At 31.7% G+C, this 17,816-nt stretch overlaps 1 protein-coding gene across 1 annotated transcript in view; it reads left to right on the top strand.

The window, feature by feature from the left end:
* Nucleotides 1-17,816, top strand: part of LOC119838284 — a 58,284-nt gene that overhangs the window by 8,295 nt on the left and 32,173 nt on the right. The window contains exon 2 of the mRNA XM_038364151.1: nucleotides 9,243-9,290. Within this exon, the coding sequence (XP_038220079.1) occupies nucleotides 9,243-9,290 (48 nt within the window). The remainder of the gene's footprint in view (nucleotides 1-9,242; nucleotides 9,291-17,816) is intronic.

The following is a 17,816-nucleotide window of genomic DNA, read 5'->3' as shown; positions in this document are numbered from 1 at the left end:
ATCTAATCGCGTTAACCCTTACCAAGTGCCAGAGTGAGATATGATACGAACAATAAACGGGCAACTACGATCTTATGGGACCGTAATAACTAACGCTAGCGCCATCACACTAAATCGAGGTTAATATCTCATTTCCTTATAAATCCCGCTTCACAATGACTTATCTTCAGGCTCTGTTTTAAAAGCTATCGTAAAGATACAGGTAGTAAAAGTGTTTGTAGGTAACCCTTTTATAATCATTGATTCCGAATAAGCCTATTTATATTCCCACTAGTAGAAGGCAAGAAACTGTTGAGGTTTATAATAGAACTAGCTTTCCGCCCGCGGCTTCGCTCGCGTGGAATTCGGTTATATCGCTTTCATCTCCCTATTTCAACTCGTTCTAAAATTTTTTTCGCGATAAAATTTATCCTATGTCCTTTGTCAAGTTCAGTTCTTCATACCAAATGACAAATAAATTGGTTCAGTGGTTTAGGCGTGAAAGCATAACAGACAGACAGACAGACAGAGTTACTTTCGCATTTATAATATTAGTAGGGATCTAATAGCTGATCGTCCCGACTTCGCCCGGGTAGTATTTTATCGTAATTGAAATAATGTAAACTTCCCATCTTTTACATTGGATGAAACTAATTGAAATCTAATTTGCACATGGTGTGCAAATTAGATTTAAATCGGTTGAGTAGTTTAGGAGTCCATCGCGGACAAACAACGTGACACGTAATTTAAATATATTAAGATTAGTACGTTTTTTTTACAGTTTCTAAACCAATCGGACCCAAATGTAATAAACCTAGAGTTATTAAAATCCATAAATCCGTTAGTTCTATAACGAATTCTTGTTCTATAACTAATACGACTTTATATAGGTACCTACATAGGACCTAGGTATATAGATGTACCTAATATATTTCACTGTGTCTACAAAGGTCAATAAAATAAATAGATAAGTATACAAAGTTTGAAGAAAACTTCTCCGTTTAAAATGTAAAATCTAGTGCTAACCATAATACTCGCGTAAAATCAAACACAAGAAAAAACTATTGCTAACACGTTAACTGATCCGTTACATACAAGCATACAAACGTATAGGTGAAGCTAATAAAACATTGCTAAAATGCTTCAAAAATCTACGCTTCAATAAAAGAAAAATAAATTATGCACCAATTTACATCTCTGTACAAATGATTCCTGAAAGCACTGGGTATGAATTATCCAAATTCACTAGCGATTTACCTAAAAGAATTTTCTTTCACCAGTAGAAACCTACATTATTCCTAATTGCGATAGATATTTTTGGCCAGCATCACAACAATAGTGTTATGCGCTTTACATTAATTTTATATGAACTACCTTTACAGACATTTAAATCCTACTGTCCTACTAATATTATAAATGCGAACCTTTGTAAGGATGTGTGTGTGTGTGTTTGTTGTTGTATATATATATATATATATATATATATATATATATATATATATATATATATACAAGAATTGCTCGTTTAAAGGTATAAGATATAATTCCTTCTTTCTTATTTATAAAGTTCATTCCTTACATTACATTTGCATTAAAATTAATCATCTATTTAATAATAAGAAGCTATTGAATAAATCACATATAGCCTAGCCTCAGGAAACAAAATTTATTTAAGTAAACTTAAATAATCATATCTATTAATTAGACACCTGATACACAATTAAAAGCGAATGACTGTTATAAGCTCTACAAAAAATTATATGTTTTTATTGCTGTACCTATAATTAATTACAAGAATTTTTCCAATCTAGATTATTTAATGAATTATATTAGGGAAAAAAGACATCTATCATGTACAAGAACATAAGGAATACTTTCTGCTTTGTACCTACCATAAAATTAGGATTATCGTGATGTATCTTGCCTCTATAACCAATTAGATGAAATACAAAACAGTGTTTAAAACTGTATGGTATTTCTCTTCAAATAAAATGAATAACTCATATAAATCTCTATACACTGCATAATATGAACCAGTAGTGGTCTGGGTTTTATTTCGAGTTATTTCGTTCCAGTTTATTTTTGGCCCATCCTGTCTACCAACGACGTGCGAATTTAAGGGCGACCTATAAAATAGAAAAGCTCTAGGGCTTATTCCATTCCATGGCATAAAATTTATTGAAATCTAATAAGTAGAAGGAATGAAGTTTATTTTGTGTAGTATGCATTATTGTACACGATTCAAATCAGGTGAGAGGTAATGTATTTATTAAATTATTTAACCACGTTCATTGAATTGAGCACTTGAATATACTCTGATTTAATTGATGTATCTTATCATTAGTTATCAACCGCTCTTGCTTATCGTCGAAATTGTGAAAGGCAAAACTGAGTGTATAACTGAACAGTACTGCATTTCGTAGGTAATTTTTCTATCAATCCTTTCGAATTTTAGTTAAGGTTTATATACAATCTATCTACAACAGACGGAAGGTAGATAGTTAGGTAGTGTTTTCATTGTTTTCCAGTTTCCGACAAACGATATCGTCATATAGCGTTATCAATGTAAAATGTTGGCTCATCAGTCTGCCTGCGACCGTCGGATGCAATACACGTACGCGCTCTGTTCTCGCATTTTCCGCGATTTTCCTCGCCTGTTTTTCCCATTATTCGTAGACACGTAATTAAATAGTAGTTGAGTAGATATGTCATAGCTTACAGTAAATTCGTTAATATTATGAATAGCTTAATCGCACCAATGATGGCTGTATAGTTTCCTATCTGTGGTATTTGTGATTTAACAAATCTAAGGATTTTTTTTGATAACGTAAGTACAAATTTTTAATCATATAAAATACTTTTTTTCGTAATTGTTAATCATGATTTAGGAACTCTTATTAACGTCAAGGTTGCGATGTCAAGGCTTAGATTATTTATCAATGCTACCTTGTTTTTTTTGGAGAAACTGTACAATTAACGACATTTCTATTTATTTTGATACGATTAATGGAAAGTGAGGCGATTTGATCATATGTTATACGTATAATATGTTACGCTTTCAATATGAATTTGTAGAAATGATTTGATTGTACCATTATTTAAGATGGTCAAAACAAACACTGAAATATAAATATCCTATCAAACTGTATAATATTGACGTAGTTATCACATATGACAATATGTAAGTTTTTATAACAATTTGTAGATTTATTTTATGACTTTGTAGCACTGCGTTTATCGTAGCTACGTACCTTTTTATGTTAAAAATTTCATAAATGTATAAACAGCTTATGTTTAGTAGACTACGACTATAAGATAAATCTTACGATAGGTACTTCTAAGCGTAGTCTGTAGGTGTCATAATTACCTAAGGTGGGTGTGAACTATGAACTATTTATTTTAACATAGTTAGGTCAAGGCGAAATTACTTAAAATGACCGGATCTATTATGTAAGCAACGCCGAATCCATTATCTCTACATAAACAAATTTAATCGGTTCTTTGATAACTGAGTTGTTTAATTTCATTGTTTCCTCAGTCATTTCTATTTACCTTTCAATTTTTTTACTGATAAATTATTCTTTTTGTATTATTGACATTAAGAAAGAAGACTTTTTAACGCGTCGACACTTTTTAATAATAATGTACCGAGTTTATTTCCAGCACAGAAGAAAAAAATCTACTACGTTTGTTAGGTAATTTAAAAAATTCCAACAATCCTCACTATTTTTACTATTATTAATAATATTATGAATGATAAAATGTTTTCGATTATTTTTCTTTCTTTCACATTGCACCGAAGTTATTCTATGAAACGATTTTTGGGTCTAGAGAAAACTAAGAGAATAAAAAAACTAATAGAGTGACGTATAATAGATAGTGACAATAGAGGCTACTACATTACCAATTATTCAATCAGACAAATAGTACTAGTTCCCTGGTGAACCAGTAAGTTGATTTGTAAAATTAATGCTCGTTACTGTATGACGCATCAGCGCATTTATTAAGCCGAAACTATATAAAGTCACTTTAAACTAAATTTGTGTATAAATTACTCGTGAACGCTTTTAAATGGTAATAGTTACATTATTGCGTAATTGAAATTAAATGTTAAATTCCCAAATGTTTGAAGCCGATCTAAAATGCAATTTGTAGTCATTTTAAACGTGTATTCTATTTGTAAAATATATTTATCTTTTTTTTATAAGCTATATAGTATTCTAATGTTATAAAATGCATCGATGTTCCAATATTTTTGTATTACGCACGTAATAGACAGCTTCCTGTTTAAATTATAGGGGCAAAGGCTTCTCCAAATAAGATTACAACGCGTCCTAGTTTTCTGTTACGTCGCTAGCAAAAATACTCCTTTATATCAGGACAAGGATGAAACGTATTAACAATTTTAAATTCAATAGATGAACGAAATCTATGACGATTCAATTTTGTCGTTTAATATTGAGACACAAATAGTATTTACTACATACTACCCGTTAGGTTGCTACGTCAGTTATATAAAATGTGAGGAAGGATTGAAAATATTAACTGGCGTCTCGTATCGTAATTGGCAATTACCCGTATGATAGCTTCGGAGATATAAGATTTTTTTTGCTATTTAGACTTAATAACGTTTATTTGTTTTTATATAAAATATGTCGCACTTAGGTATACTTTCTTTCTTTGCATTTACTTATCCTTACTCAAATGATTATTTTTATTAATCGATGTAGAGATAGCAAAAGCTAACAGCTGCACGAAGTTCATGAATTTATAACAATATGTCTACACAATGAATTAGCATTTAGCTCCCATGAAAAAGTTCAATGTTTACAACTTTATTACTAGGTCAAAGCATTTATTTTAATAATTTATTTATGTTATGAATATTTTATCGAACTGTGAACAAATGTCAACCTACTTACAGGATTTCCGACACGGCGACCAATTTTGTTGTATATTAACCAATATGAGGTATAATCCACAAGGGGAAGGCATAAAGAAATATTCCTTCTTTTTAGTTTTAACCATAATAACAAAGAATAAATGACAAAAGCATGTGTTAACGTCTCAATCTGTGACCCTCATGGTCACGGACTGTAAATTTTAAGATCAGATTAATATTATGAATAAATCACGTTTCCCAAAGAAATACCCAATTGCCAGAAAGCAATACCCAATTGTTATGCATTTCCAGTAAGAAATATCCAATTGATAGAAGTGAAAATACATAATCTATCAGACACATCTATTAGTTTTTAATAACAACCAATGTCTGCGTGTCTTTCACCAATAATAATTAATCAGAGAGAAATATGCACTTTTGTCTCTGTATAACACAATAGCAAAGAACTCGTATTGCAAAGGTATTATGCCGGTTTCATATTCGTGTCGTTTAATTGCATAAAAGCATTAAATAGTCTTATATTTCCTATACAAGAGCACAATCTTCTGTCACGATGTGTTTTTATGTGAACATCGCAATGTACTTCGCTAACTCTCTAATACAATTCTCAACACGTTACTGATATTTGTCTAGACATATATATTCAATTGTACATTTATATATTACTGAATGAAGTGAAATATATATAAATGAAGTGCATACGTCATAACCTGTCAAACTGTAGGGCTATACTGATGAGCCGTCCCATTCATGCGGAAGCATGGTTCGAATATCATTATAAAAGCACTCTTATAAAGGTGAATAGACTTCGATGTAGCCTTTCATTGATCTAAATTGCACTTAAATGACATTAGAGTTGATTAGATCTGTGAAATCGATAAATTAATTTTGTAGTCTCGTCACACAGCTATTAATCATCGCATCTGGAATGCAATGTAGACCTTGAATCACAACAACTTAGTAGTTATTATTTTTTATTTATATAATCTTCTCCTGTGGTTTACAATCTGTTATTCTGTTATTTCATGTCACAAATTTTGGCTTTTACATATTAACAAACGTATGTTTGTCTCATATAGTTTTTGCAAAAGTATTCGTTCGTGATACTGTATTGTGGATGGACAACTCAACCAATAACTGTGAATTTTCAATAAATCGTAGATACAAAATCCAATATACCAGCTTATCTGAAATAACGTACTTCAATTCAGTTAGAGTACCAACAACTAAAACCCATCAGTATCAAGTTACGAGAACAAAGACAATTTATTCCAGAATACTATAAATTTTATCATTGACCTGCGAGCGTAGTATTATATCACGAGATACCTCGTTCTGTCATTTACACAGCAACACTGCGACGCGAAAAATGACCCCAAAATAATGGGTGTGTAAGCAACAGTGACCCCTCTCCCTTCGCCCTACGAGTGTTTATGGCCTGTGGGATTTAGGTTTTTATAGAATATAGGATATAAATAAAATGCCGTGATTGTGAGCGTTGGGCGCGGTTGATTCACACGCGACACAGGATCTGGGCTCTATTTGTTGCGATCGCGTCGTTCATGTGTGACACCGCTCCCTGACACATTTAAAAATCTATAAAGGCTAGTAAGTATATAGACGTTTTTGATATGGAAATTGAGATCTGCTTTAAAAGTAGATAATATATGCAATATTATATTAAGCCGCACCTTCCATTGGATTGACTACAAGTCATTTTCCTTTAAACCCGTCGGTTGAAAAGGTTACTGTTAAAGGTCAACGATCTAGCAAAAAATGTCAAACGCCAGTATACCAAACAAAAGCTTGTAAACGATATTATAAATAGTGTTATTATAATGTGATATGTGAAGTCATTAATAAATAATGCATATGAAATAATAGTAAAAACGTTGTTTGTTGAATTGTACAAAAGTGTTGTTAGGTATGTATCCCAAAAGGCAGTGTTAGGAAGGCGTCTAATTTCGTTTCACTTAACCAAATATGAGTTTTGATTTTCCGTGAACACGATAGCTACTTATTTTCGTCCCCGAATTTCAGCCAATTCGATTTCACGCCGAACGCTGCCAGAGCCAACTGGCAAGCGCTTGTAACCTGTCTGAATCATATTTTGCTGTACCTTGCCTCTGCTTCGTTAAAATAAACCAAATAATAACAGGCTTCAGGTGATCTCCATGAATTTGTTATTGTCTTCGACTATCGCATTTTTATTATGTGTGTCTCATTCTTGCAATGTAGATTTATTAAATGAAAGAAAAAAAAAAAACATTTAAATCCACAACGCCCTAATGTCGCTTTGCCATTTTTTCTGTTATATCTAAGCTTTTTTTTATTATTATATTAGTTTTATTAGATTAGTATATAGTAGTTAGATAAATTATTGTTAACTGATACAAATTAAACAACTTTTAATTGTATTTGATTTATTTAACCGAGGAAATCCTTGCATGGAGCATAACATGATTTACGTTTTATTATATTATGTAAAGCACCTGAATTTATTATCTGTATACCTGTTTTGTAGTATTATGCTGTTATTAAATAGAACAGACCTTGAATTTCTTGGACTAGGCGACCTCTTTATTGAGACGATTAATTCAAGGAATGACAAACTAATAATAAATTATGTCCACTTTGCTTAATTATCATTAAATATATTTTATTTCATTCATTTAAATTGTTCTTATTAAAAATCATTTAATTGATTTCGGATACATATATTACATACAAATTTTTGTCAGAAGTTCAGCATATTAATGGTATTTTTTTAAAATTATTTCTCTGATTTACTGGTATCATATATGTACCTAACAATGACCCTATTCAACATAATTAAATTTTTCCGTAATTCTAGCTTTTACTTACCGAATTAAAAGCGGTCTTTCTAATGATAATGAGCTTTGGGGACGAAACTTGGGTGTGTCAATTACTTCGATATTTTAAAACCTCTTTAAGGCAAACTTGAAAATAAACCAGTACCAATTGTATATATTATCTTATAAACGAGAAAATAAATTTGACACAAAATTCCTAGTCTACACGTGCTTACCCTCCAAATATATTTGAATAAAATGCGATGCTATGTTCAGTATCAGATTAAATATCTAAAACCTAACAAACTACAAATGTTTGTTATATATTTAAATTCTTTTACGTGCCTTTTGTATAAAAATATCGTCATATAACAAATAACAGCTATCTACCACCAATGCTAATAGATATCAATAAGTAAAATGATAGTTTTCAAGTGGTATTGACTTCACCGTGATAGCCAGGAAAACAGTGTTGCCAGTAAATATCAATTATCATTGAAACTCCAAACAAACGTGGCGGGCTACCGCGTATCAAGCTCAGATTTTCGCGTCAATCAATTTCTCTAGCCACGCACACTGCACAGGTCTATATATGCATAAATTCAAAGGCTGGTTGGTGGATGTCACATGACATTTTTGTCACGTTTTCACCATGTGTGTAAATTCTACGAAGTTCGCTTTTGAAGAATTTAAATGAAACGTTGGACCAGTGTATTGAGAGAAAGTTTTGATGAGAGATTCCGATCTTTAACCCTCACCAAAGGAATTGCTAAAGCTAGTAATAGATGTAGTATTGGTAATGGAAGTTGTACACAAATATAGCGTTGGAATAGGTACATAATTAACATAAAACAACGTGAAGAATAAAACACGAAATATTCAAAAATACTTGACTTCAATAACTAATGTTGATCTAAATTAAAAATCACATTTATGCGTTTGGTGCTACAAAAGTAATAATTGTATGAAATTTCATCAGCAAAAGGCGTTAAAAAGCATATAAACGTTTTATCACTGTGAATTTGTTATTTCAACAACGTTTGATTATTCGAACCGTGCTCTAGGCTTTCTCTCCAATTATTCTGTTCACGTTAATTCAATATTTGTCTAACACCGTTCCCCACGTTCCGAGTACTGACCCACATCCTTCACCTTCACTGGTGCTGCCTTGTCAATCGCTCAGATATTACACGTAGTTACCCTAACGTATGTACATAGAATTTAAATCATAATTGCCATATTTTGATTTAAGAGTTTGTTTGACGTTTTTGACGTAGAAAGTTTCTAAGATGCGAGATTGTTAGAACAGTTCAATATCCGTATTTTTTGAGTTAAAGATTAATTATGTTCAATTATATTAGTTGGTTTTAATATTGCGATACTTACAATTCTCGTAAGTTTTGTATAATATTTTGATCAGTCTGTTACGAAATGGTTTGGTGTCGCTATTGTTAGAAACGGCGATGATGTACATTTCAAATTTATGACACATTGTATACAATGCAACAGTCGAATACGATCTTTATAGATTTGATTATGATTTTCAGAAACCGTCATGATTGCGCCGACGTTCAAAGCGCGCTCTACTTCGCCAGGTATCCAATGTTTGCGATTGTCATCCGAAAACCTATAACATACATATGCCGTTACATAGAAAATGTCACCACACATTCTATTTCAACTATAAAATGCAAGCAAATTGAATTACGCTACAAGAGCGTTCAGAGTAACATGTGTAGTGTGTACCGGCATATGAATGTTAAATAGGAAATGAAAATGTCAAGCCATATAATATAGTTCTTCAATGTATAAACCTCGATTAGCATAAGAATGGTATGATTGGCCTTGAAATGTGTTTGTACAACGCTTGTGTTAAACGATAGTGAATCAAATTGGACTACACCATAATTATATAGATCATCGGAACTAATATTAGCCTCCTGCTGTTTGAGTTTTGTTTGGGTTTTATCTTGTGATTTACTAATTAATACTAATTGGTTTTATTAGTGTTGCACGAACATTGGTGTTTCTTTTTTGTTATTTTATATAGCTTCAGAAAATATACATACATACAACAGAAGTGTGAATATAGGGTTGGTTTTATATTTCCGAGATGTTATCGTTACAATTGTAAGTTGTTGACAGAAAGTTTAATTAATTCTCAATAGAAAAAACGGTGATGATATTAAATTATTAGAGAATTTAAATATTAATCTACGCTAAAGTGACATAAAGGGCGCACCCATAAAGCGGGCATTAGCGTTTCTTTTATGTTTTTTGTCGGTGCTACGCTTTTACGATCTATTTCAACCATTTTCATTTTCTTTTGTACTTCAAACGTACTCACAAAAGGAAGTTTGTCAGCGTATTGATACTTAAATTCATATTGCAGCTGTTAAATACGAAATAAATATATTATTCTTATTGTGCAATTTAATTATAAAAACATGTAATTTTTAACGATTTAAAAACTAATGCATTAATAGACAAAATATCATGTACCAAAAATCAATAAAAGAAATATAATAAGCGATCAAACTAATAAGAAAAAGTTATGAGGTCTTTCAATCACCACTTTAACAACACAAAACCAACACGAAAATGCCTGCGGGTGGCCTTTCTACACCGCTCGTAAGTAAATATTACGTCATTATAGATAACGCCACCAAACATGCATTTCCTCTGCCTTGTATTACAGTATCCAATGCATATGTAGACTAAACTAATCAAATTACACTATAGTCACTACCACTCAACTTCGTGCCGAAACATACGGCTAAAATTAAAAGACCTAGTTGTTTTCTCGGCTTACCTTGTGGTACCCATGTCACTCATTGAAGATGAAGCTAAAGGTGAAAGAATGTTTGAACGCAGTTCTGTCGTTTTTGTATGAAATCATAACTTTAGTACACTTACAACTTTATGATATTAGTTCAGACTTATGTCGAAGCGATTAATAATTCAGTTGTTACTTGAAAACGCCAAGGTTTAAGTTAAATAAAACGGTTTATTTAATTCTAAAAACAATTTTATGGAGTACATGTAGTGAATCAAATCTGAGCAATATATTGCTCAGTCCGTCTGTAAATTTTAATATTTAAAAGCCCTGAAGCTATTTTAGAAATTTGATATGAGTGACATTTGAAATTATAATTGCATGAAAATTTATGGGAAACTATATAACTCGTGAAATTAGGGATAAAGTCTAAATAGTGAACAGCGAACCAAGCGGTCAGTTAAGCTTATCAAATCAAGCAAGGTAAAATCAATAATTTTTATGCCTATGATATTCTTTACTAATGTTTTATTTATAGTGTAATTCCAACAATGACAGCTGCTATAATAATACCAAGGTCAGTTAAACCACAGTAACGAGTATCATTTTATCGTCATTACGTTTAGACTGTAATCTGCGTACCCCAGTTATGTAGGTTAAAGACCTCTTTAGACTTATAATGAGGGATATCAAGTGTAATCAGAGAGGTTATTAATGTTCTGAGAATGTTTGATTTGCAGCATCTAGATTGATTAGATGATGAAAGATTTCTATTAATGTCGATGGCTAATGAGAAAACTTGTATGATCGAAACGTGAGGCGAAGATCCGTCTTTTTGTGGGGTATGGGGACAGAAATTTCACATAAACTTTCATGATGGATTTTCTTTACGAATAATTTGGTGATCGCTTTGAGCAGCCATTTCTTTATGAGTAAAGATTAAACTGTATATTTTTAAGACAAAATATCGTACATACTGCATACTTTACTGTAAATATAGACAGGTGTTATCGTAAACGTGTGATGTCGTGAATTTTTAGTATTTGCACATTAAATAACAATGTTAAAGAAATATATTCAAGTGTACCTGTCTACTACGTTTTAAATGCGCATAAAAACAAGTTTATAGAGTTATACGTAGGTACATAAAGCATTGTCATTCATTTGCAAGGTTGTGAAAGACGTGCCTATTTTTATTACAAGTAGCTCTTATCCTTATAAATGTTATATAAAACATTTACAAGGATATTTCGGTAGCTTAACGATTTGCGTATATTTAATGAAACGTTAAACGCCTCTGTAATACATCTTAGAGATATCTTAAAAATAAGAACATGCTGCAAAAATAGCAACAAACGAAATATTTTTGTAGGTAGATAATAAACATTTATTATTAAAAGTGCGAAAGATCATAAAAGTATGTTAAGCTGGGTTCGAACCCACGTTTTCTGTTCCACTCACGTTCCCACTTCAATAATCGTATTTATTTTACCCATGGCGAACTATCTAGAAAAGTCACTGTCTTAAAGATTCTCTATATCTTTAATATTTATACCTTAAATGAAATATATTTACATAAACATGTCAGAGGGCCGCCCTGAAACACCCTTAATCAAGTGTTATTACAAAGTCTGTTAAATCTACTATTACTATAAATTAACATTGTGAAGAATGAGTGACTTTTCGCTTTTACATCCTACTAATATTATAAACGCGAAACGCGTTTTTTTAAGGATGAGTATGTGTTTGTGCTCTTTCACGCAAAAACTACCGAACCTATTGCAATGAAATTTGGTACGTAAACAGCTGGACAACTGGAATAACATATAGGCAATTTATCTACATATTTTTTTATCCCGATATTCCTACGGGATACGGACTTACGCGGGTGTAACCGCGCGGCACAGCTAGTAAGCTATAAGAATAAAAATGTAATATATTTTGGGTTTATTTTTTAGACTGTATGTCAAAATACAACACAACATACACCGATACACGAGCCAGTAAAATCTGTATTCAAAATTCTCTTTATTTTGTTCCAAACATCAACATTTTACAATTTAACACGTCGTTTGACTCAACGTGTCGTTGAGTTTGACAATACGTCATCGACAAGAATAATGTTTCACGGATTTATCTTAAAATCAATTAACAGCTTAAGTTTAAATGCAGACTATTTGTACAGTTCAATGATGCTCCAGTTGAAATATTTTATCCCCTTTCCGCTTTCCAACAGAGAGGTTTAATGGAAAATTCTCCTTTTATTTGCAAATGTCATTCAAAAACAAATAATCAATTAACCCCTTTTAGAACATATTTTATGATTGAAGCAAAATCTATTTTAAGTAAGTATATATATATATATATCCTACAGGGAAGCCTAGCATCATCCTTACCTTATCAAAAGGTATAAAATTTCAAGAAGTTTCTAATTCAAGACTATAATTTTCTAGAAATAACTCAAATTTTAAATTTTTAATGCTAACTATCCCTTATCGATCCTGTAGATACGGTGGGATAAAAATCTAGGCAAAACTAAGATCATTTAGATTATCTCGAATTTCATAGAACGTCCTATCAAGACCAGAATTTAAAATCCAATATTTCACCTGAAACGAAATTATACTCCCTCCACGAATATTTAGTATACATTGAGAGGGTATGATTTACTTGAAAAAAGACATTTTTATGATACACTCTGCATTAATAATTTTAATATTATTACCTTCGTTTACAAAATACTTTACAAGATTCAATTATAAATGCACACCAAATCTATTATATATGATATATAGATGAGAATTGTAAATATGCGAATATTCGTTATCGTAATCTCGAATGAATAGTTTATATAACGTGCAAGTTAAATTGCTTCGTATCTACCGCACATGTTGTAGATAGGACCTCATTGTTAGGAGCCGAGTTCGTCAACACTGTTCCAGTTCTTCGTCATTATCGGCCTGTGTGCGGATGTCATATTGTGCTGTATCTGAGACTCCCTTATAACTTCACGTCCTACCTTACAGCCCTTTTGAGAAATTACGACCTCATATGTACGCCATTTGTTTTCTGAAAGTAATATCAAAACCGAAAATTGATTTTAAGCAGCACCAATTAATTTTTTTTAGGAATTAAGAATGCCTGTATTAAAATGGATTATGATTTCTTTAATTAATTTACCAAAAGCTTAGTCAGATAATTTCGTTTGGGTAGTGGAGTTTTAACGATGCCCGGAACTTTACAAAGTAAAAATCGATTTCAATCACGGCCGAGAGTAGATACATTACAGTAATTTATATTCGTTATAGTGAATATTCGAATATTTTTTTTATGAAGCTGCTGGGCTGCCTGATAGTATGCCACCACCACCACCCTTAAACGTTTGTAGAACTTAATGCCCGACCAGGCCAAATTCGTACTGTGGCGTGCTCAATCAAACACCCACACACAAAAATTACAGATAGGGAAGTTTTATCAATATAAAATTTAACTGTATGATGTGTATCAATAATTTGAAGGTTGGTACATCAATTAGGTTTAGAATAAACGCCTTAATTACGAAAGGTTAACGTACAAAGGGGTTTGAAAATGATGAAGTGATCAGGACCTAGCCCGTTTCATTGAACTTTTATAGAGTTGGCCGCCTCGGCGGCTTGCTGGAATATTAATAGCATATAATACATTCCGAATACTTGTTACAACTTTTCCCATTATTCCGCTCAAATTTATAAGTAAAAATGTTTTTTATAAGTAAAAGATGTTTCAAACTCAATGAAAGTTTCGTGCGTGATGTGAATAAGCGTCTACACCTTGTAGTCTTTAGCTTCTGTAAAAAAGACAAAATCTTTTAAAATATCGATGATTTGCATCTGTCTATGTACTAAATAGGAAGACAGACATATAAAAAATCGTCACAATGTATGTAAAACTAATTTCGGGTAATCGAAATTTCATATGCCGCCATGAGCCAAGCTATTATCATTTACAAAATACCACAAATAATTATAATAATATTTATAAAGCCGTTGGACAACTGTTGCCTACAGATCTAACACATATAACAAAAGCCTGATTGTAAAGTCAACTTATTTAAAAGCAAAACATATAATATATGAATAATATTGATGTCATTCGAAATCGTATTCAATATTTGGACCAGTATTTATGTTTAGTGGCCGATATCATTCTGTGAATGGAACGATAAAAACATCGAACACATGTTCCTGCTCTGCCAGATGCCCTGCGACCTTACGCTTCGCTCGGTGTCTAATATTACGTTTTATACCAAGATGGAGCTATAAATATCAGCACTGTTTCACACTACGTTAACGTTTATAGTCGTCTATTGTGCACCTTTATCGTTACCAGTTCGTTTTACTATAGTTTAAATAGATATTATACAGCTGAATTTACAATGCGATATATGTATAGTTAAATATAATCTGGCTGTAGTTCGTGCATATGAGACAAACGTTTGGCTTTAAAACACGGTGCGTGTCATAGATGAAAATGTCTGCAAAGGACAGCTAACCCATAACGATATTGAAAATTCCTGCAAATTCAATACCCTTTATTTGGTTGCTAATATTGAGCTGTCCAAAGCATTGTAAACATACTACGTTTTGTCTGGAATACTCTGCATATCGAATAATTCGAATATCAATCCAATGAAGGTATCTTTGACAATGCATGTGGTATCTATGCAACTTACGATTTCGTATCAGCACGATAATTATTCATGATTAAGTCTTGAACAATGCACGCTCGCTGTTTTCATGAGATTATTTTTTAATATCATTGCGTCGTAGAGATATGAAAAATACTTCAATCACAAGCGGTAAGGAGTTCTACTATTATTATTACGTTTGGGATACATCATTAAATGCATAACTACTTTCGCATATTGTTTTGTTATATTTTGGATAACGCGTTACTAATTCGAGAAGTATTGTACAATGTTGAAAAAAAACCTTAAGAATTTCTATAAAATGTTATGTGTTGTGTGTAAATGTCGCGGTTAGGTACAATGTGTTAATGGTTACAATAATTTCAGCTTACATTTATGGGAAACTGATTTATTTATTAACCACATGACTACAGTTGTGCAAACAAGAAACTTTACAGGGAATACAACTTGTTGGGAGGTTTTATCATATATTAGTTATGTTATATATATCACTGGAAGAAATATATACACTATAGTTTAGTATATATTATATATAGTAATAGTATTTCTAGTTAAGTCTTAACAATTCCTTTATCAATGAATACCTAATGTATTATCAATTACATAATATTATAATGACGATGAAATTACCTTACACTAATAACACACAAATTATGTCGTGTCTTACGCAATGCTAAGCCAAATTTGACGTGTGGGAAACTCGTAATCATTAAGAGAGCGACGACAGAAATAGACTACTATTGGAGTCGTTAGTGTCTACGATATGAGCCATCTGCCAGTTATTAACGAAATTATTCATTCAAAGCTTAGATCTTCATTGATAATAATAAAAGAATTTCCAACGACAAATCGCGATAGATATAAATAGATATATTATAAATGAAATGTTTTTTTCGAAAACCATCCTTTCTCAATCCATCATTAATTACACACATTCGTAAATATAGCAGAATCAGAACATTGTAGGTTGTAATCAACTTAGCCGAGGAAAACTCAAAGCGCTTTCGAGGTTGGCAAACTTTCGCGTGACACAACCGCGTTTCATAATAACTGTAATGCGGCTTGTACAGGATTTTCATTTTTAAGAATGGAAAGATGTGAATCACTGACCGAGGTGTTAGCAAATAGGGCTCGGTGGGAACACCTGAACGGTTGGCAGAATGACAAATTGCGTAACCGACGCACGATAGTCAACGCGAAAACAGGAAACGAGGCTATTTGAGTCACTTTTGTATACTTACTATAATAAATTCTTTCATCTGCTACATTACGCTATTAGTATCTGGAATGAGCAATCGTGGTAATTTTTAGATATATTATGCTATTTTACCGTGTGTTTTACTAATATGAACATTTTGTCTGTTCTTTCGACTTAAAAAATAAAAATGGGAGCATTTTTATTATATCTGCTTTACATCCTAGAGTGTTTACAAAACAGTTTTGATCTCAGTGATAATGAAGTCTATTTAAGAAACTTATGTTTTTACGTTATGCAAAGTAGAAAGTATTAAATAATTTTTGTTTTAAATTTTATCTTAAACAAATATTGTTATCGCTGTCAAATAAAAACCAGTCGTTTATCTATAGATAAGCATATTTTTCATTGCCAGTGCCGTAATTGTAATATCGTGATTTATACAATAGATATTTGTATGTAATCAAAGAATAGCAGAGAGACGTGTAGATTATTGTTCTATGAAACATAACAGTGTAAATTCATTTAAAATAAATATTTCTTTAAATAAAATCCAGCAATAATGAAACGTTTTCTTGTTTCTTGCTTCTTTGCTGCTTCTTCTGAAGCTGTAATTTCATTACAATGTTACTTGAGACTGAATTCTAGAACATCCGAAGTCTAGGTTAGGTAATTTGTGCGACTAAACTTCTAGAAATATCTCGAAGTCGAATTAGCAACAAATCGAGATAGTACGCAAAGCGAAGACAAATCAAATCTTAATAAATTACCTTAATACATTGAATTTAGGTCGCATTTTTTTCTAGGCTAATGGTCGTATGTAGGTCTGCATACTATAATCCTACTAATATTATAAATGCGAAAGTTTGTAAGGATGTGTGTGTTTGTTGCTCTTTCACGCAAAAACTACTGAACCGATTGCAATGAAATTTGCCACGTAGATAGCTGGATAACTGGAGTATCATATAGGCCACTTTTTATCCCGATATTCTTACAGGATACGGACTTACGCGGGTGAAACCGCGGGGCGCAACTATTTATTTAATACTTTGTACTTTGTACTTCTCTTATCGTACAAAAACTGATAAATTAAACTGATTTCTATCATTCTTTTGCTTTCATTTAATGCAATCAGTCTATTTCTATTGCACGCGTGCTTATATGCATAAACATTTAAGCCAATTCATGAATAATGTACTTAGATCTCCTTTATCACCGAAAACATTATTAAATTAATCTTTTATAATTGAAACAATGAACGGATCGCTAATCCAGATGCATTTCCAGGTAGATTTAGCAAATACGCCAAATATTAAATATATATTTTATGGATGAATTAATATCAAATTGTATAATAAAGGACGATTTAGTTAAACATGATGAAGTATTTTATTTATTTTATTTATTTATTTATGCTTTATTGTTTTGGAATAATTACAAATTGAGACTTAACCTAGGGAACA

This window comes from Zerene cesonia, unplaced genomic scaffold (assembly GCF_012273895.1).
Source record: "Zerene cesonia ecotype Mississippi unplaced genomic scaffold, Zerene_cesonia_1.1 Zces_u002, whole genome shotgun sequence".
Lineage (NCBI taxonomy): Eukaryota > Metazoa > Arthropoda > Insecta > Lepidoptera > Pieridae > Zerene > Zerene cesonia.
The sequence above is the reverse complement of the archived record's forward strand: the minus strand, read 5'-3'. Positions and strand labels throughout refer to the sequence as shown.